Source organism: Phalacrocorax aristotelis, chromosome 7 (genome assembly GCF_949628215.1).
Source record: "Phalacrocorax aristotelis chromosome 7, bGulAri2.1, whole genome shotgun sequence".
Classification (NCBI taxonomy): Eukaryota; Metazoa; Chordata; class Aves; order Suliformes; family Phalacrocoracidae; genus Phalacrocorax; species Phalacrocorax aristotelis.
In genome coordinates this window covers 45,949,388-45,976,722 of record NC_134282.1, presented here as the reverse complement: position 1 = coordinate 45,976,722, position 27,335 = coordinate 45,949,388, and the positions used below count along the sequence as shown (strand labels likewise).

Genomic DNA, 27,335 nt, shown 5'->3' with positions numbered 1-27,335 from the left:
TTATACATGTAGTCATGAGGATGGCCAGCAAGGGACGTGACATTGAGCAAGGCAGGAAATGAGGAATGGTTGGATGAGAGGGTTTTTCTTTCTGTATAGACGGAAGTCCAATCTCAGCAAGTCTTAGGAATGTGGAGGCAGACGCAACAGAACTTGGTCATAGCTGAAATCACAGTAAAGCTAATCGTAGAATAATGTAGGTTAAAAGAATCTTTAAGATCATCAAGTCCAACAGTTAACCTAACACTGCCAAGTCCACCACTAAACCATGTCCCTAAGCGCCACGTCTACATGTCTTTTAAATACCTCCAGGGATGGTGACTCAACCACCTCCCTGGGCAGCCTGTTCCAATCCCTGACAATCCTTTCAGTAAAGAAATTTTTCCTAATATTCAATCTAAACCTCCCCTGGTGCAACTTGAGGCCATTTCCTCTTGACCTATCACTTGTTACTTGGGAGACGAGACCAACACCCACCCCACTACAGCCTCCTTTCAGGTAGTTGTGGAGAGCGATAAGGTCTCCCCTCAGCCTCCTCTTCTCCAGGCTAAACAACCCCAGTTCCCTCAGCCGCTCCTCATCAGACTTGTTCTCCAGACCCTTCACCAGCTTTGTTGCCCTTCTCTGGACACGCTCCAGCACCTCAATGTCCTTCTTGTCATGAAGGGCCCAGAAGTGAACACAATATTTGAGGTGTGGCCTCACCAGTGCTGTGTCCCCTCACATGGTGTGGTGTTGTGGATTGTTTAGTTAACTTGCACTGAAACAAATTGAGAGTTACCCAGTTGGCTCTTGCTTTTCTACGGAGCAACAAATGCAAGCCCTTTTAACAATTAGCGAAAATCTTGTGGGGCAGGGCCTTGTGCAGGTGTTTTGCCTAATTCAGTATTATTGTGCCAGGCTTTAGTGTAGCTTGTATTGCAGCTTCCACTTTATGTCCTGGTGTTTTACTGGATGAAATACAGTAAATATTCTGTTTTAAAAAGGGGGAAAAATGTCCTGTACATGAATTTCTAATTGAATGCCAACCAAAGCAAGCTAAATGAAACAGACTTGTTAAATGAAGAGTTAATGGACTGAGCATGATCTGTCTCTGAGAAACTTGAAGGAAAGTCATTATACTTTACTATTTTTTCATCGTGTTTGTTTGCTCAGGCAGGGCGTGTGCTTCTACAGTTTGCGTGAGTTCATTAATGGGTTAGCTTTGGCCACTTATGCATAACAGAACAGCCATATACGGTATTTGATAGTTCTGATACTAAGAAAAATTGTGGAAAATAACTTTGAATGTTACCTTCTGTTTCTTGCACGCAACTTGTAATTATGGAGTTATTTTTGGCAAATAAAAAATGTCAGAGGAGGGAGGATCACCATTCATTTCAAATGGAAATGATGCATAGTTTGGGGAGCCTGATTTTTTGTAATTTATTTAGTACTTTTGCCGTGTGTCACTAATACTATCGATAAGACCAGGGCAAATTAAGGCAGAAAACAGTTAAGTGAAGAATTATGTTGCGTCAGTGCATGATCGTGTATATAATGGCCTAAGATCAGGTAGGGTCACATTCAGACAGCATAAATGATCCTGCTGCTGTTGACTGCAGTTTCACTGTGACCCCTTCATGTAAGCTAAGGATCTGCCTCTCTTCTTTAATAAAGGTTCCATCAATCCTGAAACAGCCTTTCAAAGCCAGATTTCATCTTCTCTGCAAACTGGCCTTTTACAGTGGCTGCCCTACTTCCTTGTCCGATTTGCATGTGTACTTTCCCACCTGTGACTATTTATACCTGAGACACTTGCCAAGTGTTGGAGGGTCAGGTTGTGTTTTCAGTGCAGGGCTGGTCCAGGTCCTTGGATTTGCTTCTAGCCTGCATTTTGGTGCACTTCCAAACTTCAGATGCGAGAAGTGCTTTTCTTCTAATACGTCTATCCGTCATAATCGTTGTGAAGAAGTAGGTGCTGTTCTGCTTGAGTTAAATTCCCCACTTCTGCAGTGAGAAGGATTTTTCAAGTTTTAGAGGCAGGCCGGGCGCTTAGGTTCGGATGACAGCCCTTAAGTTCATTCTGCATCTGAGGGTCGTTATTATTCTCCAAGACTAGAGACATGCTTTCAGAACAAGAGCCATTAGGGCCTCTTTTTTAATCTTTCCTCCTTATTTTGAATTCCAGCAACCTCTTTTTCTTGAGGGGAATGGTCATAGTGTGGCAGGACTTGTCAGCAGTCAGATGTATTGTCTTATTAGGGGCAGTACGAGAAATAGTTCATCTAAGCCAGAGGCTGAATAGGTCAAGAAGAGATAACAAGGAATTATGAATGAGAAGTGGAAAAATAGCCAGGAAAAATGCATGGGTATACATGAGAAGGTGAATTGGTGCTATGCCATTTGTCAGAAAGATAGGAGGAATGAAGAAGCAGCTACCCTTTCCCTTCTTCCCAACCTAACCTTAGGTAGTTATGTGCATCTTCTGTCTGTGCTTCAAGCTGAATCTTTAGTCTGTAACAAACTCTGCAGTAGGTACAGACATGTGACTCCAGGTCTTCTGGATCATGCTGAAGGCCATTCTGAGTTTATTCAGTTGTATATGGCTTGTTGGTCGTTCAGGCTGAGAAGGCATAGGCAGCGAGCATGAACACCGTCCGCATCCTTTTTTTATGCCCTGATGTCTGTGGAAATTGTTGTGCCTCAACCACGGGGTAGATCTGCATGAATGGAATTTACCAGACATGGCTGGAATGAACAAGGTGATTAGCATGCAAACTGGAATTAAAAGTAAGAAGTATTGTCAAGTAGCATTCAAAATCACTTAGTACTGTATTAAATCATTTTTGGTGTTACAAATCATAAGACTGACATTTCCACAGCTGGGTTTTTGGGTGCCATGCTTTCTGCATGCCCAGTTTTGGGTGCTTCAGAGGACCCTGGTTTTCAATGTTGGCTGCTCATCCTGCAGGGATCTGTCTCACATTGTCCCTCAAGCTGAGCACCTAAAGCTCCCCTAAAGTTTACCAAAGCTCTCCTTGTCAAGGTCTACTTCTAATTCTGGGTCTGCATCCCACCTCCTTTTGCACACCCCCATGGTGTTGTTGAACTACAGGGCATGCAGAAAAGTAGGGTTTGTACTGAGATTCCAGGACTCCACGGATGGGTAGTGTGGACATAACAGTGGAATGTGGAGGCACCGTAGAGGATTTCAGCTCTTTGGCTTCAAAACCTGCTCTCTCAAGTCTACTGATGGGACATTTGGTAGTATCTTAGATTTGTCACATTGCCCTAACTTTGGCATCTCCTCCAGAGTCACAGCAGAAAAGGCAGTGGGCAAGATAACTGGATCTGGCCTCTAGACCACTGATTAGGCCACTGTCTTAAATGGTTGGTTGCTGTCTCTGCTGAACAGTCAGTCCCCCCAAAATGATCAGCTTAATCACATCATCTCCCCTCCCTTCGCATATATTTAACATTCACCTGTGATGCAGATGGATGATAAAGCTTTGATTTTAATTTTTAAAAAGGGAGTGTTTCTCTAATAAGTATTTACAGTATGCCCTAATTTTTCTTCAAGATTATGGGGGGACATCCCCCCTCCCAAAGTACAAGGCATCTTGATGGAGGGGAAATTTTAAAATTAAGTAGAATTTCTATATTATTCATAAAAGCTCCCCCTATCTTAGGAACTGTTTCCAGAACCTAAATGGTTAAAGTAGAAAATGTTAGTAATTTTGCTGCAAATAAATTGATCAGTATGCAAGACGGTTGTCACCGGCTGAATCATGGTCCACAGTTAAGGTAAACAGATCTGTGATGACATTTTCTGAGCAGAATACCAATGCTGCTACATTTCTTCCCAGAGGTTTCTGACACTTCTTATATGCGGATAAAATTTCTCTCCAAGGTGGTTTTGTTCACAGGAAAGAAATAGCATCTTTGTAACAGTCTTCCTTAAAGGTGGGATTTATTCTATTTCCTGATTTATTTGTTATTGTAATTGTGTTAAGAGCATGGAAAGGAATGTGTTTGCTTTTCTGCATATCCTCTCTGTACAGTAGATCTTTCTGATGTGGAGTCTATTTAAAGTATATAGCAATGGAATGCAAGTAAAACAGTATTAACAGAGTTACCAGGAACAATGAAAATGTTTTATATTCTCTGAGAGCGAGCTCTGTTTTATAATCTCTGTAGTTAGCATGTAAAAGCAATGACTAAATATACAGCTAGATTTTAGCATAGATCTTTCTGTGAAATATTTTTGGCGATGTGATGGCTTCATATTTTCATTGGAGTATTCTGAAGTATGAGATGTGATTTAGTTTATTCTTAAATATCTCTGTGGTAGGCAGGAAATCCCCTTTGCAACTGACTGCAATCAAACCTTTTTGCTGAGGCACATCTAACTCTCATATGACTTCAGGGTATGGAAAAATACAGTTTCCAAAGAAGTTTTTGAAATCTGCCTTCTTAAAACGTTTAAAATCTCTGCGTACGATGCTGTTCATGGGAGAGGGCATGTTTGTAATTCTGTATTTAGCTGTAGATCCACATTTACTTGGAATTGATTGACATCTCAGTCATTCTGTGGATTAGCAGCTGGAAATCTGTCGCATTTGTATTGATAAAAGTCTAATCTGGTTCATTTAATCAGATGCTGGTTTCTGACTTTAATCCCGTTTATTACAGTGGATGCTGAAGGATGAAAGAGCCATGTGGAAAGCATGCTCAGTGGTACCTGACATGTAATAGCAAACCTGGAACTGGTCATTAAAGTTAATGTTGGGGATTCAAAGTCTGCCGAAGTCGGTGAAAGCATTTCTCCAGTAAGCTTCAGGTTTAAACCTGGCACTGTCCATGTCTGGCGCCTGTGGGTGAGAGCAGTATAGCCTGGGATGCCCGAGTGGCTGAAAATAGCGTGCTTAACAGGACCTTTGTAAGATGGACTTACAAAGCCTTGTCATGCACAGCTTCACAACAAGATGTACAGCTGTGGTTTCTGTAGAGGAGCAGAGCATGAAATGCCATCGCTGGAGGCAGGCTGTGAAGATACCTGGCCAAAGAGCGGCGCTTCTCTGAGGGGGGTCTCAGCAAGTGACAAATTTGTGTCTGAGACAAGTTAGAGCTGCATTTCAGGTGGTAGATCTGGGGTGGGGCTCGAAATTTAAAGTTCAGGCTTAAGAGCTGTGGCTTAATAATTCTCTGCCTAAAAAGAGAAGTCCAGGTTTATCCTGGACTGTCCAGTTGCACTGTCCAGTAATTCTTGCTGTGATTGTGGTTCACGTGCACTTTCAAGGTATCCTCGTGCAGCATTTAGCTTGCTTTTCCTGTTTTGCGTTGTGAAGTGCACAGTAGCTGTTTTTGTACAGATCTCTAAGACGAACATAGAATTTATAGGGAATAAATCCCTGTATCTTATCCCTATATTTTTAATGTACATTTGCAGATTGTCTTTTATTTCAAAAAGATCCCTGAATATTTTGGGAGTGTCCTACATGCAGTGCTGGAAGAAAGTGCAGTATCCAAGCTTGGAGTGTTCAGCAGTGAATTTAATTCTGGACAGAAATGGAGGGACTAATTCTGCTACTTTTACATTGAGCACTGATGATGTCCCTGGATTAGTGTGGCTCCTCAGGGATCCCCAAGATGAACATGAGTATTAGTGGCAGGATCAGGCCTGCTCCCAGGCATGACAGCCATAAGACAGCTGTTAGATGTCATCTAACTGGAAGAATATCCACTAAAGATTTTAAGTGTTGTGCTGGGTTGTCTTTTAATAGCATTTCTGTGTTCTTTGGCAGATGTCTAGCTAACTTTCTAACTTTGAAATTAAATAATGCGTGTATTTTTGCAGCAGAAAAGTGATTTCTATTTGACACCAAGGAACTTATTTAAATAATTTTTTTCAGAACGCTGCCTTGATGGTTATAGACAATTTTCGCGAACATTCAGCTTGACCTTGTTTTACTTTCTGAACTTTATACCCTTATGCTCATGTTTTAATTTTGAGTGAAGCAAGCAACACTTGTTTTATTTCTGTTGGCAGAAGGAAAGTCCACTCTCAGAAGGTCCAATCTCAGAAGGAGAACAACTTGTTTCCTAATGTTCATTGCTGCAGAAACATTTCTGTGAACATCAGTCTTAATATGTGTCTGGACATGGTGTCATGATCCACTGTCGGGGTGAACAGTTTGGCAGAGGTTAAACCCCCTTGCTTTCCATCCGACCTCAGATAATTCTGGGAGGTTGGGGGCAGCTGGGCTTAACTTCTGATTAACTCCAATGTGTTATTGTGACTAGGTTCCTTTTACATTCTTGGAACCAGAATTAAGACTCAAAACGGAGTTAAGTACCAAGTCACTTTATTTGGCCAGAAATAGATACAGGAGAGAAAAGCAAAGAAAGAGAGAAGAAAAAGTGGAAAAGGGAACGAGAGGGAGAGAGGGAGGGAGTGGGACTGTTGCGATAGCTATCACCATGGATCTGTGGCAGTCCGTCCAGTCCGGGCGGGGGAGAATCCGGGCATCTGATGCATCTTTGAAGCCAGTGGAGGGGAGTGTGTTCCAGAACATGGCCCTCGTCGTCTCTCCTTGTTTCCCCTCTTATAAGGTTGCTCTCTTGCATAGTCAGTAACTGTTCTGCACACCCCTGCCTCCCACTCGGTGGTGGGGTGTGTGCCCAGTACTGTCACTAGAGGGTGCTTGAAAGTTCTAGAGGGTCCGAGCCCCCCCCATATGTTGCCAGTTGTCCGTGAGTCTGGGCATATGCGCAGGGGATATGTACTCTGAGATAACGGGGCGCACATTCCTGTTGGGTCGACCTTGGTGATTAAACTGTTCCGCTCAGCTGCCGTAGTCATCAGGCTTTGTTAGAGAAACTTGCCTGCCAACAATGTTGAGACAAGTTTCTAGTCCCTGACACATGGGTGTAGATGAACCTGGAAACATGATCTTTATGATTGTTGACCCAGCATGTCCTTTTTTTCTTTTTCCTCTTTCCTTTTTTTTTTTATTATATATAACCAACTTGACACCTGCTTCTGCAGTTCTGGGCTTTCATACTGGTTTATGCTACAACAGAATAGCTTCATTTACTTTCAAGGGGCTGCCCTAAATTTATGTTGATGTAACTTCACCAAATGGCAGGTTACCCTTCTGATTTTTAATATTTTAATATTTTTTTTCTTTAGGGCTGTGTCCGATGCACACTCTTATTTTTTTTTTTTAATGGTAATAGGCCCCCTGAAGTACCTCTCCACCACAGTATTTCTGTTTGAGATTTCAGTCTATTGGTGTCTTTTTTCCCTCTCTCTTGTTCTCTTCCCAGAGCATGCACAGACAGGTAACCTCTCAGGTGCTTAGCCAGAGAAGCAGCTGACTGTTCCATCAGATTTTTCTTCTGGCTCTGCCTTCCCAGATTGGCCCTCATTTTTTGAGATAACATGTTTTACTTTTCTGACCAGCCCTTTTTTATAAATATAAAAATATCATCAAAGATCTGGTCCTTTTAGGTGCTTGTGGATGAGTAGAGATGGAAGTAATTTGGGAAGCAGCTCAGATCCATTCCATCATCTCCCCAGAAGTTCTTGTGCAGCAAGGAACTGCTCTGTTTATGAGTACAGGTTTTACAGGCACAGTCTAGTGCTTATATTTCTGTGCAACCATCCAATTTTGATACGGCTTCCAAGACCCAGCTGGCTGCAGCTGAGCAATGGGGTCACTTTGTCAGCAATGTCCTTGAAGCCCTCCTGTAGTGCTCTGGTGTCACTGTACACTGAGACTGTGTGTGAGGTGTTTCTCTGCTTCTCTGGCTGCTCTCGCTGAGGTAGGTCAGGTTCTGGGTGCTCCATGGTGTTGTTGCCCTTGGAGTTGCATTCTTTGCTATATTTGCTACGTGGCTTGAAAGAGACCCAACCCTCCTGGTTTCTCCATCTGCAGAACTCTAATTCTGTGTGTCAGGAAAAAAATCTTGGAAAGCTGACCGCTTTTGTTAGTGGTGTATGTGCACCCTCAGGGGTCTTCCGAAAGCTGCAATAGGTCGTACAATGGCTGGTGTCTCTTTGGCATGGGAGACTCTGAAGTGGAAAGGTAAATGGGGTGTCTTACACGCTGATGTATGTCACACCTTCAGACTGTTCCATAATGGAAAGTCGTCTGATTTGAAGGGCCTGAAGCTTTCTTCCCTCTTAGCTGAGCTTTCACATGGATTAATGTGTGGGTCCTCTGATATTTTATTTTCTTCTTCTGCTTATGTCTTGGAAATTGAAATTTTTGAAGACATCGTTTTAGAGCAGTCAGCTGAATGAGTGGGTTTTGTTCTCCCAGGACTGTGAAGACATATTTGAAGGCTATTTTGTGTAAGAAGTTACTTTCTTCATTGCACTGTTTTTGATGTGCCATTCCAGAGATTTAAGATACTGACACAGTAACTCTTCAGCTTATACCCTGATACTCAGATGATCTAGTTGTTGCAGAATGTTTTCTTTCAGGTGTTTTTGGACACTGATGTAACTGAGCCTGTGGTTTGGCCGTTCCTCTAGCCCTTGTGTTTTTTTTCTTTTTTCATAGGAGAAACAGAAACTGTGTATTTTTTATAACTACTTGAAACTCGCTAGCTACCCTTGCCTCTTCATGTCTTCATACATTAAAGGCTGAGCGTAAGAGCAGAAAAACAACTCCTTCTGCCTAGCCACAACCACCTAAATTGGACATCTGATCAAAACTATCTCCCTGAGTTGTCAGTGGTGAGAGCAAGGGACCTATAGAAAGAGGCTTACTCAACGTATTTTGGATGCACCTCTAAGCATGGGTTGCATAGTAGTGCAAGGATGGTGCTTTGTTTGTCTTTCAGTAATCTATAAAGTTACCTTAAATAATTAGCTTTGGCTTTTAGACTTTTAAGAGTAGATGAATCCAACTCTTGGCCTAGTTTTTGATCATCTTTGTTTTAGATTGAGGAAAATGAGGTTACAAGAATTTCTCATCACAATTACAAATGCAGTATTGGTTTTAGTCTCTTAAAATACTGCTCAGAGTTGATCTAAAATTGTTTTACAATTACTACTCCAAAAAAAAAATCTGATCTCCTTGATGATCTATTCTGAAATGTATTTCTGAGTGACAGGGACACTTTGCAGGTAGATTTATTATGGTCTTTACCATCTGCTTTAATAAATGAGTGAGCAGAGCATTTCCAAATGATCTTCGGTTCTATCCATGAAATGCGAGTTTGAATGTTCCAAGTGAATTATTGGCATTAGACCGCTAAGGGTACTTGTCCTGGAAATAGTGATTTACCGGTTGTTTGGATGATCTTGCTTTTCTTTATATGGAAATATGCTGATATATATTAATGTAGTGTTTCCACATAGCAGCAGCTTAAGACACAGCGGGACTTTCTGTGGTGTGATGTAGGCAGAGGTCTCACTGCTTGTCCTTGCACACTTTGTTGAAAAAGATTGGATGAGTACTTTCCTCTGTTGCTTTTTAGTTGAAAAAGGAGTTAATAAAAGTAAATGTACTAGAAGAAATTCATGGAATCAGTGAACAGATAAAATGTTATTATTTGAAGTGCATAATGTCGCATAATGGATTTATATAAAGTGTGGCAGAGATGAAGTGCTCTCCAGACATAATGAGAGAACATGGATTCCTGCTCCATAATTGAAGTTTTTGTACTTATCTGTCAGGGGAAAAAATAGCAGGATTTTTTTTAACAGATTTGCTTTCCATTAGTAAATATATTTATCTGTAGCTCCAGATACTCTGAGGTTTTTTTTAAAAAAAAAGTTGGAAGGAGGATGCATTTTCTTTCAAGATAATTAAATGTTGTGACTGTAGATTTTACCTCCAGAGTGAGTAAAATATATCTGCATTAAAAAAGTTTTAATTGCTTACATAGGTTACAAGAGTTGCACAGAGGCAAAACATGCTTAATCCATGGGATAGGAGAAAAGGGTATAAATTCTTTATGTTCCACTTTTCTTTTTTGAAGTGTAATGAACTATTATAAATAAGTTGTAAGAGTACTTGCCATTAGCGGTCTGAAAACCATTGGGTAGGATGTGCTCTTGCTGAACCTCAGATCAAAGTTTTGAGATTTGACGATCTCATTAACCTGTGGCTATACCCAGAGCACTGGCAGAGGGATGAATATCACCCTGCATTTCGGGCTCTTTTCTGCTCTGCAAGGCACCACACGGGAATACAGGAAGCCTTGGAGCTGTGCTAAGTTCAGTCTGGTCCTCTGAATACTACCAGAATGTAAATAATAAAACACAGTGTCACCTGATAATTCATCCCTGCTCTAAACTTTTAACCTCACTGGCAAACTGAGAAGTTTTTGAAGTTTTGTTTTTCTTGTTACCCTGGTACCATGATTTCTCTTGGGAATTCAGCTCTGGGTTTCTTTACAGGGCAGCTTAACTATTGTAAAAGGTGGTTGGCCTTCATCTGACTGCCCCTCTGAGAAGTAAAGTTAGAACCATTAGGTAAGGTGAAATACAGAGGTACCTACCTGTTGTTCTGTCTGTCTCCTGAGGCACTTGTAATGGTTATAGACAGAACTGGGCTTCTTTTAGGGAAGCTGTGAGTCTGCTGGGCTTTGATAGGACAGCTTTACTTTTCCTCAGAAATAAAAAGGAAAGCTTTCTCTGCTTATTTTTGAAAGGACCTTTCTCTAATGTTGCCATCACAGGTTTCTCCTTGACGGTAATGGTTTAAAGGATTTCCCCCCCCCTTGTCCCCTCTGCCTTACAGAAATGGCATCAGATATTCCTGGCTCGGTGGCCTTGCCGGTGGCACCAATGGCGAGCGGACAAGTGAGGATGGCAGGATCCATGCCTTCCAGAGGAGGAAAGCGCCGCTCTGGGTAGGCCTTTTTTTTTTTTTTCCATCTCTGAAACTGAAATGACTGGTATTCAAAAACTGAAAATGTGCCTATATGTGTATGTTTGTTATGTAATGTTAATGTATGTAAACTACATTATGGCATTAGTCACTGATGTTTTATTTTTCTCTTCAATGTATCTGTTCTTCCTGCAAGATGAAACTTGCTTATAAGTGTACTGTTTGTTGCTTTGCATGCTTCAGAAGACTTTCAGGTTTGGCAAAGCATCCAGAAATGGAGTTTGGATCCCGTGGCTGTTGTACATGTAGTGAATGGGTATTGCCTACATCTGTTTAATCTCAAAAGGATTTATTATGTGAATAAAGGTAGTGAGATGGGTTCTTACTGGCACATGTAGATTTATCCAGCTTCATTTGAAGTTTGGACTTGGAATCTCTCAAATAGAGGCCTTCTGTTAAAAATGCTTTCTTTATAGTCCCGGGCACAGAAATAGCACAAGCAGTCACTCTTCAGAGATTGTAGTCTATGCTTTTCTAGGTCTTGCTGGAAATGCAGCATAGTCTGCTTCTGGGAGAAAGGGCCTGAATCAAGTTCAGCCTTTGCACTAGCTTGAGGGCTTTGTTAAAGAAGAAAATTTGTTTTATCCAGCTTCAGAGGTTGGTGTGGTATAAGGCTAGTTTTCCCACATAAGAAGATTGCAACTGTGCATCTGTGGTAACTCGTACTAATCCTCTGTATTAGAAGAAAAGCGTAGCAAGAACTACAGAAGGGCAGAAAACTACTGTCTAATACTAACAAAAAACACCTGGTTTTATCAAAGGTTGATCACAAATAACAGTCTTTTGGTGATGCTTTCTCAGAGAGGTCTGAGCTGAGGGTGCCTGCAAAAGAGATTGATTAGTCTTATATTTAGCCCTAAATATGACAGGCTTAACAGGATTGATACTGAGTAATATCTTCACTGATGGACACCTAAGGAGAAGACGTTATTACTTAAGAGAGCTACTCTAGGGATCGTTTGCCAAGGTACGTTGCCAGTTTTAGGTGTCTGCTCAAGTAACAGTGCTGGAGTCAATCCTGGAACGAATTAACAAGGGAGAAGGTGGACCTTGCCTTGGACGCAGAGCTAGGTTGGTGTGACATGAACACTCAGGGTGGTTGTTCTGAGGGGTGTTCCTTCAGGCAGGACAATTGGGAGATTTACCCCCACTGAGTGTGCTTCATATGCTGAGCTCAGTGTATGAAATTGGTCTGAGAAACTCCTGAAATCTGTCTTTGATGGGCATCACATTTTTATTTTGAAACTGTTCAGTGAAAAAGCCTTTTCCAACTTGCACTCAGAAGAGCAAGTAATGCATTAGCATCATCTCATTGCTACACGATATACGTAAGCTTTGATACTTTTGAGTTGCAGGGTAGTTGATTCCTTTTTTGATTATAAACCATGTCAGCTGTGAATACCAGTTTGCAAATTACTGTTACCAAGGGTTGATGCTGCTGTATGTGAAATCTTCTGATTATATTAATTGATATTAATTGAAAGCTATGCTTTAACCATTGCATTTTAAGTATCATCATCTATTTGCAGGAAAGTGGAGTGGGGGGAGGGTGGGAGGAACATAAAATCAAATTATTTTAGATATATTTAACATGCAAATTCAGTAAGTTGTTACAGATTTGCTGTTACACCCAGGCGGTGGTATTTTATCTGTGCACCGTAGTCTGAACTAACAGCCCTTCTCTGAGCCTGAGCTGAGGGTGCTTTTTTTTTTGTTTTGTTCAGTGTGTATGCATTCAGACCTTGAGGGAAAGAATGCCTGCTGTGTCTAATGCCTCCTAGCTTCTCTTTGAATAAAGTTGCAACTAACACTTGGTCCTTTCATTACTGCCCTGGTGATATATCTTTGTACACCTAAATCCTTGGGCATTTTAGAAATGAATGCTTTGTGTCAAACATAAAGGAATGCGGCTAGCGAACACAGTCATCTTTTCCAGCTTCAGTTATCTCTGAAAATTGTTTCTTTTCTCATAATTGCTGAGGCAAGCTGGCAGAATAATTGCTGTATGGACTTGAATGTAGATGAGTTTAAACTCATTGGCTATCCAGAAGGTGTTTCTGCCGTGTAGGCATTCGGCTTCATTGACAGCTCAGAAAAATATTTTTCCTTTCTATACGTTATAGCAAGTACTTTATAGAAAAAAGTGACAGCCTAGTAGTGCGTAAGATAATGCACTGCGGTGGTCAATGACTGCCTTAGGTAAATGTAACGTCAGTTCTTTGTTTAGTGTGGTTTTTGTTTAGGCTTTGCTGTATTAGAGGATATGGGGCTTTTTTACCTTCCTAGGTAACTGTAATTGGAGAGGGAGGGTTGGTGGGATTTTTTTGGCTGGTTTACAGGTGCATTTGTTTTGTTTCATTTCAGACTATGGTCTTGTCTTTTCTCTGACCCAGAACTGTACGGTACAGGGAGGAAGAGACTACAGCCCACCAGCTTCCCTGGGTGTACCCCCCTGTACTGCACTGAACAAAGGGCTGTAGTACAGATCCCCATCTGCCTCTCAGCTGCATCTGCTCCTGATCATTCCTGCCAGCCCCCTTCCTATGCTGTATAATCACGGCAAGCCATCCTTTGACATTTCTTGGGAATTTTACGTAATCATTTTGTTGCAATGTACAAATCCTCTCCCATCTCAATTTTTTAACCTGTACAGGACCACCTTGTTGGAGAGGGGTTTTTTTGTACAAAAATGTTTCTAATTAAAAATAAATTTTTTAAAAAAATATTTTTGTCATGGTATTTATGGTACCCACACATCTTTTGAGGAAAACATATTCTAATAAGTACCTCATACATCAGGCCTTTTCAAGATTGACATGAACAGTGTGAAAGACAAAACCAAGATTTATGCTGTCTCTTCAAAACAAAAGAGCATGCTGCAGTTCATTTTTAAAGTCTCTTTTTAATGGAAATTTTAAATGAAGATAAAAGATACTCTTTCTGAAACTTCTGAAATGATGTCATTTGTCTTGGTGGCTGCTTCTGCTGTTTTACTAATGTGCAATATATTCTATCTGAACAGAAGATCTTATCTGTCAGGGTATGAGACGTTTGTTGTAATATTATTTTTATATGTTCTGTTGTGTTCTGCTAAAGGCTACAACCGATTCCCTACCTTACCCTCTGCCTTCCTGTAAAGCAGACACAGTAGTTCAGGCAGGACTTTATACCTGACTTTATGCCTGAGATTTTTTTTCAGGTTTTGAAAGGGTTTTTTCAGTTTGAACAGCAAAATGTGAAATTAGGAAATGTGCTTATTAACAAAGATGGGACAGAGATATATCTGCTGTTGCATCTTTACAAGTATTGGCATTTTTAACGAACTTTATGCTCAATTTCTTATTTTTTTATAAAGTTGCATTTGGAATAGTCGAAGTTTTTGGGTAGTTGAACAAAGCAAAGGCATTATTTAAAGACTTAGTCTGCTACAGTCAGGTATTGCATGCTAGGTACTCAGATTCTGCCATGATGAGCCCGCTATAAATGTGGTAGGTATTACCTGTAGATATTAACCCATCAAGATCTTGTGAGAAGCTGATATCCAGCCATCTAGATTAATAGGTGTGCCTAGTCCCACTTATTCCTTTAGAAGTAGGCATACAGCGTGGGCAGCAGGATTAAGCTTTAAACCGTCATCAGTTTCTCTGTAATTCTCTGCATTATATTCCAGTAATAATAAACTAGACTAAATGCAGTAGAGCTAATATTTGATTTTGCAGGGAAAATCCATCTCTTAGCACTCAGCTGGAGTATTTGGCTGGAAGCTAAGAAAATCTACCAAGGCGCAGGTTCACAACCTATTGGAGAAGAAGAAAAAGGATTAAGAAAATTAATCCATCCTAAATTCAAGGATTTAATAAGACATTGCTTTAAGAGGTGGCTTTTCCCCACCGTAGGAGTATGTATTTTTTGCCGCCCTTATCCCCTAACTTTGAACCCGAGATTTCTTTCAGTTGTGTTTCAGTTGCCAGTGAAACCAGTGAAGGATATGCCTGGCGTGATGCTTTTGTGAGTGGTTTCAGGTGGAGCCAGCCCAGTGCTGGCCTGAGTGTGCCCTCCGCTTGTTAAACAGCTCTCCTGCAACATTGACTTTCACATTATTGGTGTGGTTAGAAACATTGCGTTTGAAATAACTTCAGAGTTTGTTCTGGGATTTCACTTACAGGCACGTTGTTATATGTGGGGAAGAAGCAGGTATGTAAGAGGAGACCTTCGGCTCGATGATAATGCATAAATGTTAAATTGCTGGGGGTAGTGTGTATGCAGCAGGCCTGGGGAAATTCAGGCTGCTGGTGCCAGCGCTGAAGGCCACGTTTGGGGTGACAGGTAGGAGCATGTCGCTGGGTCCTGGCTTAGCTGCAGGCCCCGTGGCGCGAGCGAGGCGCTGGCCGCTGGAGGTCGGTGGTGTTCTGCGCAAGGCAGCTGAGAGGTTGCTGGCTTCAAAACCGGAATGGGTGATAATTAGGTGAGCAAAAATGTAATTTATAGTGAAAATGATGATTGCATCAAACTTAACCAAATTAAATACACATCTTTTCTTAAGACTCTGGGGAGAATGGTTTTCTCTTTGCTTCCTCCAGAAGTGAATAATCACTGTTACCATCTGGAAAATATTATTGTGACTTTTCTAATACTGTTTCCAATTCCTGTGCTTATTTGCTGCCCTTGTCCTGATAGTACATAGATTGCTGTGGCTCAGGCACATCTTTCATATACCAGTCTGTCTTGGTTATCAGAGTTAGGAAGCAAGGCAGTATTGCCTGAGTGGCACTCACACTTCTCTAAGCTGATGTAGTTTTAGAGAGGTGTTCTACATCATTGCTCCCACACTCTGAACATACAAATCTTAATTTTTAATTGGTAGGGATTTCTTTTAATACTGAGATAAATATTATTGGCACTTTGCAGGGTTTTTGCCGTTAATATGACTTATATATGTTGTTAATAGGAAGAGTGTTAGAGGCATAGAATCTGTAATTGTATGATGTTTTATTATGTTGAAAAGTTAGAAAGCTTAGAGTGGTAAAGAAACCCAACAAAATTGTTTGCAAAACAGAACTATTATTTCTTATCTACACAAATGACATTTAAGTGGCTGATCGAGGTCTGTATATCATACTAATGTGTTTTCTTATTAAAATAAATACAGTAATACAATAATTGTATATGAACATTTTATATCACCTTGGTTCTTAAGTCTACCTTAATGGCAGAGTCACCCCCTTATAGATGGGATATATGTTTGTCCACCTCTTTTTAAAGGTATAAAAATGTATAAAATGCTTTGGAAATTATACTACTGCATAACTTGTGGTGACTTAATATCAATGGGAAGGAGGCAATCACACTGCCTAACACAGGAAACTAATTTAGGTGGCTGATTTAGGAAGTTAATCTTCCTAATCTCTCTATGTAAGAAGTGAAGAAAGAGGTTCCTGCTTTTTGTGGCTCCCTGGAGGAGCCTAACTGAAGGGCTGGGACTTGCCCCAAGGAAGAGCTAGTCTCTTCTGCTGACTTAAGAAGGCCTGGGACATAAACCAGGTAGTTTAGGTGCACAGCAGACCCATAGGTCATCTTAGTAGTGACCACAGGAATACTGGAAAGTAGTTCCCATCTGCAGACTGGCTGGTAGTTTGTGTGAAATGATTGCTAGTATAGGGCAAATCTGAAGAATGTACCACAGTTACAATCAATAGTGGTGACGTAGATAATCCTCTTAGCAGGGAGGCTAGGAGTTTATTCTGCTCTACCTCTGATGTGCTTTCTTCAGACTGGGGCAAAAACAGTGGCCTGGTGTTATTATGTGTACAGGTTTAGAACTTTATTTTCTTTAGCCTTAATTTCAGTCCTCTAAAATAGAGTCCTCACTGATTTCTGTAAATTTCTTTCAAGCCTAAAAGATACTACTTCTGACAAGAGACTACTCACAAGAACAGCATTTGTTTAATATTTAGTTTTATTTGTTAATTTTAACAGTGCAGATTTCTGTGGAGCAGAACAGTGATTTATTACTTTTATTTTTAAAAAAACTTATATTCTTTGTATTCCTGGCAGCTGATGAGCTTTGTTTAGGGGGTCTGGAGAATATGAGCGAGACTGGAATCTACAGTCATTAACACCTACAGTAAAAATATAAATCAAATAAGGTTGAGAACCACTGGCTTGAATGTTTGTGTAACCATTGCCAGCATCATGATTACTCATTTGGAAATCTTGCTTTTACAGAATGGACTTCGATGATGAAGATGGGGAGGGGCCCAGCAAATTTTCAAGGTGAGCATTTACAAAGAGTTGGCCAAATCACTGACTTCTTTCAGTGGAGAAAGGCAGCTGTCTCACTACTGATGTTTTAAAGTCAATTTAAATAAGAGCTGAAGAACTTGCCAACAACTTGACCTAAATTCTTGTTACTGTTTTTATCGACTTCCTCTGCAAATGAGGCATCCTGGCAGAAATATGCCTAATGTAGTTACTGGCTTACAAAGCTGACAGTGTGTGTGTCATAATTTTGTTCTGCAGCTATGTCAAATGAGAAAATTTGTGATTTTTAGCTTAGTATTTCAACTGCTGTAGATGAACTTTGGTTATTTGACATTGCTGAAGTTGTCTTTCTGCCACTGAAAATGAATTTTATTTTGGATTTATTTCAGACGTTAACTGCTTGTTAAGACAATATGGCAGACCCTAGAGGTGTGGATTGTTTTTGGGTTTTGTTTTTGTTTGGTTGTTTTTTTTGGTTTGTTTTTGTTTTAAGATTAAAGCTCATTATGTGCCATTAGGTGTGACTGAATAGTAGAAATTGCCAAAATAAATGTTAATTAACATGGAATATTCTAGGCTAGAAATAAAAATCAGCATTAAAGCATCATTGCCATTTTTTCACTTTTTTTTTTCTGGTCACACTGCATTCTTTCATTAGAAACCAAGCAGCTGCAGTGGAGGGGTAGATACTTTGAGGCCTACAGATAACTGCTGATTATCCAAACCGTAACTGCAGCTCAATAGCAGCAGCCATGTTCAAACACAGCTGCCACTGTTGGATTTTAACAAGATCTTCCTAGTCAGTCTGAAAGATAAATATGTTTAAGATGTGCTGTGACACCCTATCATAACCTGCTGGACAAGACCAGCAGCACCCCCATTTAGCTGATGTCATTTACAGACAGAATATTCCAGTGTCTGTTGTTCGAACTGGTGATCTGAGGGCTAGGCCTAATGTTTGCTAGAAGATACATGTTAAGGAAACAAGATTTGTGACCTGAATGTGACCTGATGTACCTGCATAAGCGTCAGGGTTTCTAGACACAGTGGTGGACATGCATTGGGCTGTCTCCATCCTGGCTTCAGCCTTTCAAAGTTTGATGGTAGAGACAGCCAATAGTTCTGTTATTTTCACTGGAGAGGTAGGCTTTCCTGTGCTTAGACTCAGTTAATTGTCATATCAAAATCTGATACTTAAGTGCTGCAAAAACCCCAGATTGTTCTTCTTTTAGAGAGTACAGAAAAACAGTTCAGAGAAGCCCAGGGCCATGTTAGACATCCTCTTCTAGTTGTGCCGTCCCTTTAGGACTTTTCCCTACTCCAGATTGCTCATGTGACTCATTCCTAGCTTGTCTCAGTCAAAATTATTCGGTTAGCAAAGAACTGCTGTTTAAATGTTTAAGCTAACCCAGCTGGCTTTGACTGAAGTGCCTGAAGAAGCATGCACGGAGAGAGGTCAGCTGGGAGAGTGGAAGGGAGAAAACAGTAGTTGGAGGTAGTAACGTCTTCAGCCCGGCCAACCAGACAAGGATGAGTAGAGAAGCCCCAGGCTAATGGGAGCACAGGAGATAGTAGTGTTAGCACAGTACTCCATGTGAGTTAACCCACCTTGCTTCTCAGGGACTTCCAAGCCAGCTCAGGTATCTCTGCATGGCATCTCATCGTCACATGGAGGTGTATGCATGTACTTCTCACATAACGGCATGTTGCCATTCCTCGTTGAATCTGTCTTTTTGTTTAAAATTTTTTGGGCTCAGACTGCTCTCTGGGCAGAGTCAAGTGGAAGAAAGTGGCATTTTCACTTGAATTTTTTGACGGTGCTGGTGTTAAACGCAAGTCTCAAGCTTTTTCTTCAGAGTTTGAATTAGTCTTACTGGGGAAGGAAAATATGAAGCCTCATAGAGGAACTTGCATCGTTGGGGTATTAAAATCAGTTTTAATTCTTTTGAGAAGAAGAAAAAGGAAAAAATTATTAGATTTTTAGAAGAAAAACGATGCTTAATTATGCTGTATTACCCTGTTAGCTAATAAATGGAAGCTTCATAGCTTCATGGGCTCTGTTGTAATAAAGGACATAATTTTGGAAAAGCTAATTCTAATAGAAAATATCACTTGGCTATTCTTAAGCAGTAATAATCTTCAATTCTAGAAAAGCCATTAGCCTTATTTTTGTATTTTTGAAAACCTACTTCTTCTGTTTTGGTACAAGCATTTTGGTTTCCCTGAAAGTAAGATCTTTTTTCAAAAAAAGGTGTCTTTTTGTAATTATTGTAGCAAAATCTAATTTCAAAGGATTAGTATGTTTTTAGGAAAGGGAAAGGAGCAGCAGCATGTCACTTTTTAGTAAAATGTCACGTTGCTGCCTGTCTCTGGGACAACACTTCAGGAACAGTAAAGCTTTAATCCCATGGGGCAAAAGTCCCATTGATCAGGGCTCCCCGCATAAAGTTGCTGCTGATACACTGCATGCACCTGTGTGAGCATCTAACTTCTGTGGCTTTTAGTAGGAATGAGGTACCTGTTTACTTCTAGGGATTTAAGCCAGTTTTAATTTCACTTCTATTTACCCAGCAGTTTCATCTGCCTCACTGACTTCTTTCCTCTCTTCCCAACAGACAGTACAGTGTCTGTACCTACTAGAGCTTTTTTCTGAAGGTGTCCTTATATAATGCATTGCACTTAAGCGTGTGTCTCTGCCCTCCCATGTTATCTGTAGACCATCAGTGCCCTCTGCTGAATGGAGTGAGTTGTGGTTGCAATCTGGAAAAGATACAGCTCTTTCACTTCCAACACAGAATGAATATTTCATGGGCTGCTGTCAATAAAAGCTCAGTGGTGTTTTCTGTAACGGTGCTGGTTGTTAAGTTTCCCAAGCGATGAGTGTACATCAAAGTGTTTGCATAAATCCACTGAAATGTCTCCAACTTCTTTAAATATACAAAAGAAGCTTCTGAATCGGCATGGCTTGGAAGTTTTGTCAGACTCTACATTTTCCTTGCTTTATCGTTCTCATGCCCTCATTTTTCTTGCTGTTATTTGTAATAGTTTGCAGTTGTGAACCTCTGCTTTCTGCTGTGTGTTGACTATCATGCAATGCATAACACTTGTGAATTTACTTACTGTCTCTTGTTTCTAGGTATGATGGTGATCAAATCTCTGGTGATAAGGAAAAGTTTGCAAGGTAGGCGTGTTCTGTAGAGCTCTTCTGCTGAGAGAAAAGAGGGGGATGGTCATGTCCAAAAAAAAATCTCAGTACGTGTGCCTTAGCTTAGAGAGCTGGTTATTTTGTTTCTAGGTGGGACGATGATCAAAGTACTGCTGACACAGAAAGGATGGCCAGGTACGAAAAAGGAAGATCAAATATGGTTTGCCCCCATTTTTATTTTATATGATGCCGTTCTGACTGATCAAAAGTCAGGAGGGTTTGCTGATCCAAAAATTCTTGAAATCAGAAATAGTGACCCTGGGCTTAAGTGGGTTTAGATCAGGTCCCACAGCCTCCCAAAATTTAACCTCTCTCCAAAATTTGCATATAAAAACAAAACTAGAAATGACAGAATTAGGGCATCATTCTGTATCCATGTTTATGAATACCAGGGTTCCTAGGGCAGACACTTTTGGAAAAGGAGCACAGCCCCTCTTTTTCTTTTAAGGGTTTAAATTTGAACTAGTTTGAGGAAAGTTTCAGGGTTTTGTTTGCTTGAATGTTTTCATGGTGATTGATTAACATACTATTACTTTTTAGCTTTTATGATCATAAATGAAATGGACTGTTCGATATTCTTTTTCTTCTCAGGAAATTTTGCAATGTCTTTGTTTACTCTTTACAGTGGTTGTTTTTAATGTTCAGGAGTATTAAAATACTGTAGTGGCAGACAATGGAATATGTATTTATAAATGTAAAATATATGTTGGATATATATGTTCTTTGTCTCTCTCTTTTCTTGATCACCATTTCTCTGAAAATGCTGAACTTAGAGCAAGCTTTCATAATGTGAAAATGCATTTTTCTTCCCCTTGTCCATATTTACCTGCATGTATATGCTGACATGTACACACATGTGCTCTTATGTATGTGTGCACTGTCACACAAGCTGTTCTGCTTGTGTGTGTGTATACGGTCCAACTCCCGAAGGCACTGTTTACATCCCGCATCTGTGCAGACCCACGCAAAGGCTGTTTATCAGCCATTTGAAACGGGGAGGTTCACTATTAAGGTGTAGTAGACAGGTAAGTAGATAGTGACCTTAACCAAGGGACTGTCTGTAATTTAACGAGCCACCATGGGGTATCATGGCAGGGACCTATAGCTGGATTTCCTCAATATTGGCATAGTAAGCATAGACATCAGTAGGAATAATAACTGTGCATGTAGCACTAACAAGTGCTATTTCTGGAGACAATGCCTCATGCATGTAACACCTCTATGTGCAGGGGCAGGAAACACATTGTGAAGCAGGGCGAGCCCATGCATTCATCTATTTCAGGAAGCAGCATACTACAACTTGGATTCTTTCCTGCATTTCAAGAAAAGACTCCATTATTAAAAGTAGCCAAAAAGTGTGCCAAGCCTAGCTTCTACTGTCATGATCAGTCTTCATAACAGTCAACTCCAAAGAATGTTGCAGTTTCTTTTAATGTTGTGTATTGTGCCAGTCAATGCTGGTGGACTCTCCAAGTGATCACCTTTCACATCTTGTTGGATCAGCCAGCGATCCCACAAGAAAATGCCATGCACGGCTTATTGAAATCAGTGGAAGATGCTGCTTTGACATCTGAAGCATCATGTACCTGTCGTGTACTTGTATTTAGCTGCCACCTGACAGGTACAGTATGGGAAAAATAATTGGTAGGCACTGAAGTATTCTAGGTCCATTTGGACCATCTCAGATGTATATATTGGTGTAATTCCTTAGTAGTGATCAAGCAATGGTGATTTACGGTATGGGAAAACTGAACTCCCAGATCTTCAGTTCTGGAAGATTTCGGTGACTGTCCATTTTGAGAATGCTCAGTCATATGTTTGCAGTAAAGGATGAGAACATTGGAGCTCAGCCCAAATGGGGCAGTGGCAAGTACTGCTGTTGTTGTTTCCCGGCTGTGCTAGATTGTGATCTATGTCTGACAAGCCAGATGTTTACTTGCTGTCTTTCATATTAATTTATTTACTGGTTGTTTTTTTTATATGTACTGTGTACCATATATGGTCCTCGTCCTGCAGTCTGATCCTATAGGCGTCCCTCTGCAGGGATGTGGAACGTTCCACACAGCACTAAGGGTCTGGAGATCTGTGGTGTCATTGAGTGGTTTTTTTTCGTAAGTCACCACTAACACTGCTGACCTGATCCAGCTGTTAGTGAGAGGTTTCTCTAAAAGAGACCTGTTATAAGCAGATCCAACACCTTGAGCATGGACTGGAAGCTGTGAGATGCATCACAGCAAATTTGGGAGTTTGGCTGGAGTTGGCAGTTCCTCACATCCTTTTTTTTTTTTTTTTTTTTTTTTTTGTCTTTAAACCAAAGGAGATTAAACTGGTTAAGAGAGTAAGGCCAAAAGCCGATAGCTAGAAGAATGGATTCTTTTCACAGTTACGGGCAAATCATATTTATCCTTCTGTGGCCTGGATTTTCAGTTTATGAACTGAGGGATAATAGTGCCTAGCTTTGGAAAGCACTTTGTTCCCCTGGGGTGAAAACAACAAAACAAGCGCAAAGTATTATGATTCCTTACCTCCAGTTGAAATACTTACACTGATCATGTCTGCTTTTCTGTTGGTTTGGTGTTTCTTTAAATGTTCAGGGAGAATCATAGTGAAATTGAGAGACGCAGGAGAAATAAGATGACACAGTACATCACCGAACTGTCTGATATGGTACCCACTTGTAGCGCATTGGCTCGTAAGCCTGACAAGCTGACAATTCTTCGGATGGCTGTTTCACACATGAAATCAATGAGAGGCACTGGAAACAAATCTACTGATGGAGCTTACAAACCTTCGTTTCTTACAGAGCAGGTAGATTTTCCACAAATGTCTGTTTTCTCTGGTTTGTGATCTAAAAAGATGTGAGGAAATGCTGAGAGGAGCAGAGTCTCAGCTTGATCCTTCACTGTTGTGTGGTCACTGGTACAAGCTACATATCCAAGATGTGAATATAGATTTTTTTTATTTTTTTTTTGGTGTCTGTTTGGACTCGTTCTTAACTATATGATAAATATTTTTCTCTGAAGCAGCAAAATGGGCATTCTTATCATTGAGGTCTGTCCATCTGAAAAGCAAGTCACTTGCTGTGTCTCATCACCGGAAAGGAATTTTCAGCTCCAGAACTAGGTTTGTCCCATCCTAGCAAAAGTTCTCCAAAATAGGTAAAAATGAATCTGGAAAGACCTGCCTCTTCCCCCTGGATTTAGAGGAAGGTTAAAGCATTGTTTAGTCTCAACGCCTACATTCCCATCAGCTAAACTGGGCAGAGATGAATCCCATCAGTACTGGCTGAGGTACTTCTTTGCTTATGTTTTTGACAGAAGAAGGGAGATGTACCTGGTGCTCAAAGGAAAACTCTGTTTAACTGAGTGCACTGGCAAATTCCTACCACCTTCATTGTTTTGAAATCCTGTGGGTGTAATGTGCATTTTTGTGGTCTGAACGGTTTAAGCTCTTACACATGTAAGTTATGGCTGGAGGCAATACTTCTTTCTATTAGAGAGACAGCAGCTGTGGCTGTCCTCTCAGTGTTCACATCTCTTCTTATTCTGGCTTTCCTGAAGTGTGTTTCTGGAGGGACTGTGCCATTCAGCTGGTTGTTGGTAGGGGACCCTAGTCACTTCTTACTGCAACTTTTCGGGGATTTTTTGAACCTTGCAGAATGACAGTTTATTTTAATCTTCGTTAATAATATATGTAAAACAGGTCGCTATCATCTATATAGTGCAGCCAGCTATGCAGTGAAGTTTTTTATATAGTAAGTTATTCAGAATTGATGGGCTTTCTCTACAGTAAGGAGGCAGATGTTGACAGTCTGTTAAGTGTTTCTTGAGATGAGTTCTCTATTTCTTTAGTAGAATTTACGCGATTGTGATCCTCACCTTAATAGCTAATATCTGCTTCTGGCACACTAGCTGTGCTGAGCTGTCTAACCTGGAGTGGGACTCAGATTGTCCAAAGTTCTCTCTCTGAGTTCCAGATGCAGTACCTTAACAAGCTCTGGTGGTCAGTGGAGCCACCAAGCCAAGGCTGTTCAAGCTTGTTTCCCCAAAATTGGAGTGGTAGTTCTCATCCTTTCCCGTGAGAGGTTTTCAAGCTCTGTTAAGCAAAGGTAGCATTTCTGTGTGATGTGTACTAACAGCTGTTTACATGAGCAATTCAAGGTATTGGGTGCGTAGACCCAGTGTCCGAAACTGAGGGACAAATATACCCTCCTTTAAAGGCCTACCATCCCCCTTCCAGTCCCCAGGTGTGGTCAGGGCTCTGGGTGCTGCGTCTCAGGTGGATGTGTGGTATCTCAGGACAGAAGTACCCAGGATGATGAACAGGAGACTGTGTAAAGAGAAGGCCAAAGACGGGGGTGTTCCAGACCCTTTGGATCTCTGAGGCTTCATATTCACAGGCTGGAAAAAGAAAACATGAAGTGATACAACCTTCTTGTGTAGTGGCTCGGGCTCCCTAATGGGAGGGGAGGCTGGGGATTCCTGTCCTTGTTCCCATTACACTTTCTGCCTTTTATCCAGTGGCTGTTTAATTTACAAACAGAGCTCATCCTGAGGGGAAAAAAAAAACCCAAAACAAAAAACCAGAAAGGCTTGTTGGTTTCTCTTCAATTAAATTATTCAGAATGTACAATTAAGGGATGAGTTTGCCGTATGAATTATAGCTGTTAATTTCCTCTGTTTGTAGTCTTAAATAACTTTTATTTTTTTAATGTTAGATGCCTATCACACAATATGCAGTGAGTTTGTTACTTAATTTTCCTAAAGTGCAATGATATCAGCAGATGAAAGGCAATAAAGAAAAACAAAATGTTGTTTGTTATTAAGATCAGCAGTTTATGGCTTGCTGCAAGTTTGGTTGTGTTGTTATATCAATACGACAGTGAAAATTTCTGTCTAGGTTGTGGTCAGCTACTAAGATCACAAGAAAACAATATTCTTTGGCAGTGGCAGATGTGTTATTTAATTCCCTTTTCTGCTGGCATTCTAATCAAATCTTTTCTTTGGAAGGAGCTGAAGCATCTTATCCTGGAGGCTGCGGATGGATTCCTGTTTGTAGTTGCAGCTGAGACGGGCAGAGTGATCTACGTGTCAGATTCTGTGACTCCTGTGCTGAACCAGCCACAGTCTGAATGGTTTGGCAGCACTTTGTATGAACAGGTTCATCCGGACGATGTGGAAAAGCTGCGAGAGCAACTATGTACATCCGAAAACTCTATGACAGGTCAGATATGTCTGATGTATGGTTCTGTGTGTTACGGATCCCTGCAGCGTTTTTCTGACGTTCAAAATGCCTGGTTTAAAAATCTGATAAAAATGAAATTCAGCAAGATTAAACTGCCTTTTTCTTGCAGGCAGTGCAGTAATATAAATCTTCTTTTGCATGACTACATTTTGTTTCCTATTTGTTTGACTTCAGTCAAACCACCTTCACGTAGCTCTGCATTCAAACTTCTGGCTTGGGTAGGTTTAGAATCTGGATTGGTTTTAGGCTTGGTCTGGAAACCTAGTTTGTTTTCCTTTAATCTTCAATGAACTTGTGACTTCTTTACAAATATGTGTTTCTTTAGGGCAGTGTTTATTTTGAAAGCAAAAATCATACTTTAGTCTTTTCTGTTTTCATAAAAGTTCCTTGTGGTTTGCTGACGGGAATCCTGGGGGAAAAAATCCAGTGTTTGGCAGCTGAAAATCTAGTGGATTTTAAACAGGAGGCTTGCACCCATAGCAGTGGTGTAAGTTAGCTGTAAGTTGACTACCTATGATTTTGCACATATAACTAAACCATATTCATATCTTCAGTATAACTTTGGCTTTTACAGTTATTCATGCTCAAGACTTCCGGTAGGAAACTACCCTTGTCTTTAATAGGTACGTGTATGTTCGAGCTATGAGAATTAGCTAAATCCTGTCTTAACTCAAACTTGGAAAGGAGGAAACGCAAGTTCTCTTTTTATTCTTCTACATAGTATGTTTATAGCTAGGGGAAAATATTTATAAAAAAATTCTGATCTATGCAAAAGTCACATCGTTTCTCCTTGCTTTAGTGATTCAGAATTCTGTCCTGGTTTGCTGGAAGTTTTGCTGTGTTTCATAACTCAAAAGACAGTGATCCAGTTTTGAGTGAACCTGTACACTGTTTACAGCTTCCATGTCAAAACAGTGCCAAATTCATGATTTCCTGTGGTTTGAATGTGATGTGGTTTTGGCAGACCTTTCCTATAGTCAAACTGGAAACTCAAAGCAAGATTCTGTAGTGAAAATCCAGATGGATCGAAACCAAGTGAACAGTTAGGGGAACCTGTGCAGAGCAAGACAGCTGAGTATCATACCACGAGACTTGCAAAAGAGCACAACCTCTGTTTTTATTATGTAGCATGTAACACATTTTAAGGTATGTACCATCTTTCTCCAAAAAGCAATTACTCCAGAGCTTCAGTGAACAGTCACATTTCGGCTTCCAAAAGTGCTCAGTTACGGGGCTGAACCTGCTCAAACTAGAGCAGGACGAGACAAACACAGAGGACTTCTGAAAACCCAACTGTATTTTTTCCAGTTTTAACTATATGCTTTTCTTTTACACTGAATTCATCTGTAGCCAGTGGAAAGAGGAGTCCAAATAATAGTATTTATAGGGCTAAATCTTTTCCCTGCCTGAGTCTTTTGGAGTTGTCAGATCAACACAGAAGGCTCGTAAATCTGCTGTATATGGACAGCTGAATGTTTTCCCGGTGTGAGGAAAGCATCAGCCTCTTTAAAGCTAGGATAGCCTGCTTAGCTACACTCTTAATGTACAGAGGCAGGCTGGATGTTGAAAGGTGCTTTTTAGGGACTGGAGGATGTGTGTAGTTAAAAACTGTTCTAAGTAAGTGCAAAAAGAACAGGGCATAATTGCTCCCAACTATTGCACATTGTATGAGTTTTCCTTTACAAAGTTACTGTGGTTACATGTACTGTGCAGGTTTTTTGGCCAGCTGAACA

The 27,335-nt window shown here is 40.6% G+C and overlaps 1 protein-coding gene across 9 annotated transcripts in view; it reads left to right on the top strand.

Annotated features, from left to right (window-relative positions):
* Positions 1-27,335, top strand: part of ARNT2 (aryl hydrocarbon receptor nuclear translocator 2) — a 187,688-nt gene that overhangs the window by 85,784 nt on the left and 74,569 nt on the right. For 3 of the 9 annotated variants that reach the window (XM_075100536.1, XM_075100531.1, XM_075100540.1), the window contains exons 2-7: positions 10,743-10,854; positions 17,118-17,165; positions 20,290-20,334; positions 20,449-20,493; positions 22,953-23,166; positions 25,368-25,581. In XM_075100536.1, the coding sequence (XP_074956637.1) occupies positions 10,745-10,854; positions 17,118-17,165; positions 20,290-20,334; positions 20,449-20,493; positions 22,953-23,166; positions 25,368-25,581 (676 nt within the window). In that variant the 5' untranslated portion in view covers positions 10,743-10,744. Of the gene's footprint in view, positions 1-3,813; positions 3,946-10,742; positions 10,855-17,117; positions 17,166-20,289; positions 20,335-20,448; positions 20,494-21,756; positions 21,980-22,952; positions 23,167-25,367; positions 25,582-27,335 lie in introns of those variants that run through there. The other 6 variants (XM_075100535.1, XM_075100533.1, XM_075100532.1 and 3 more) reach the window with 6 other exon arrangements.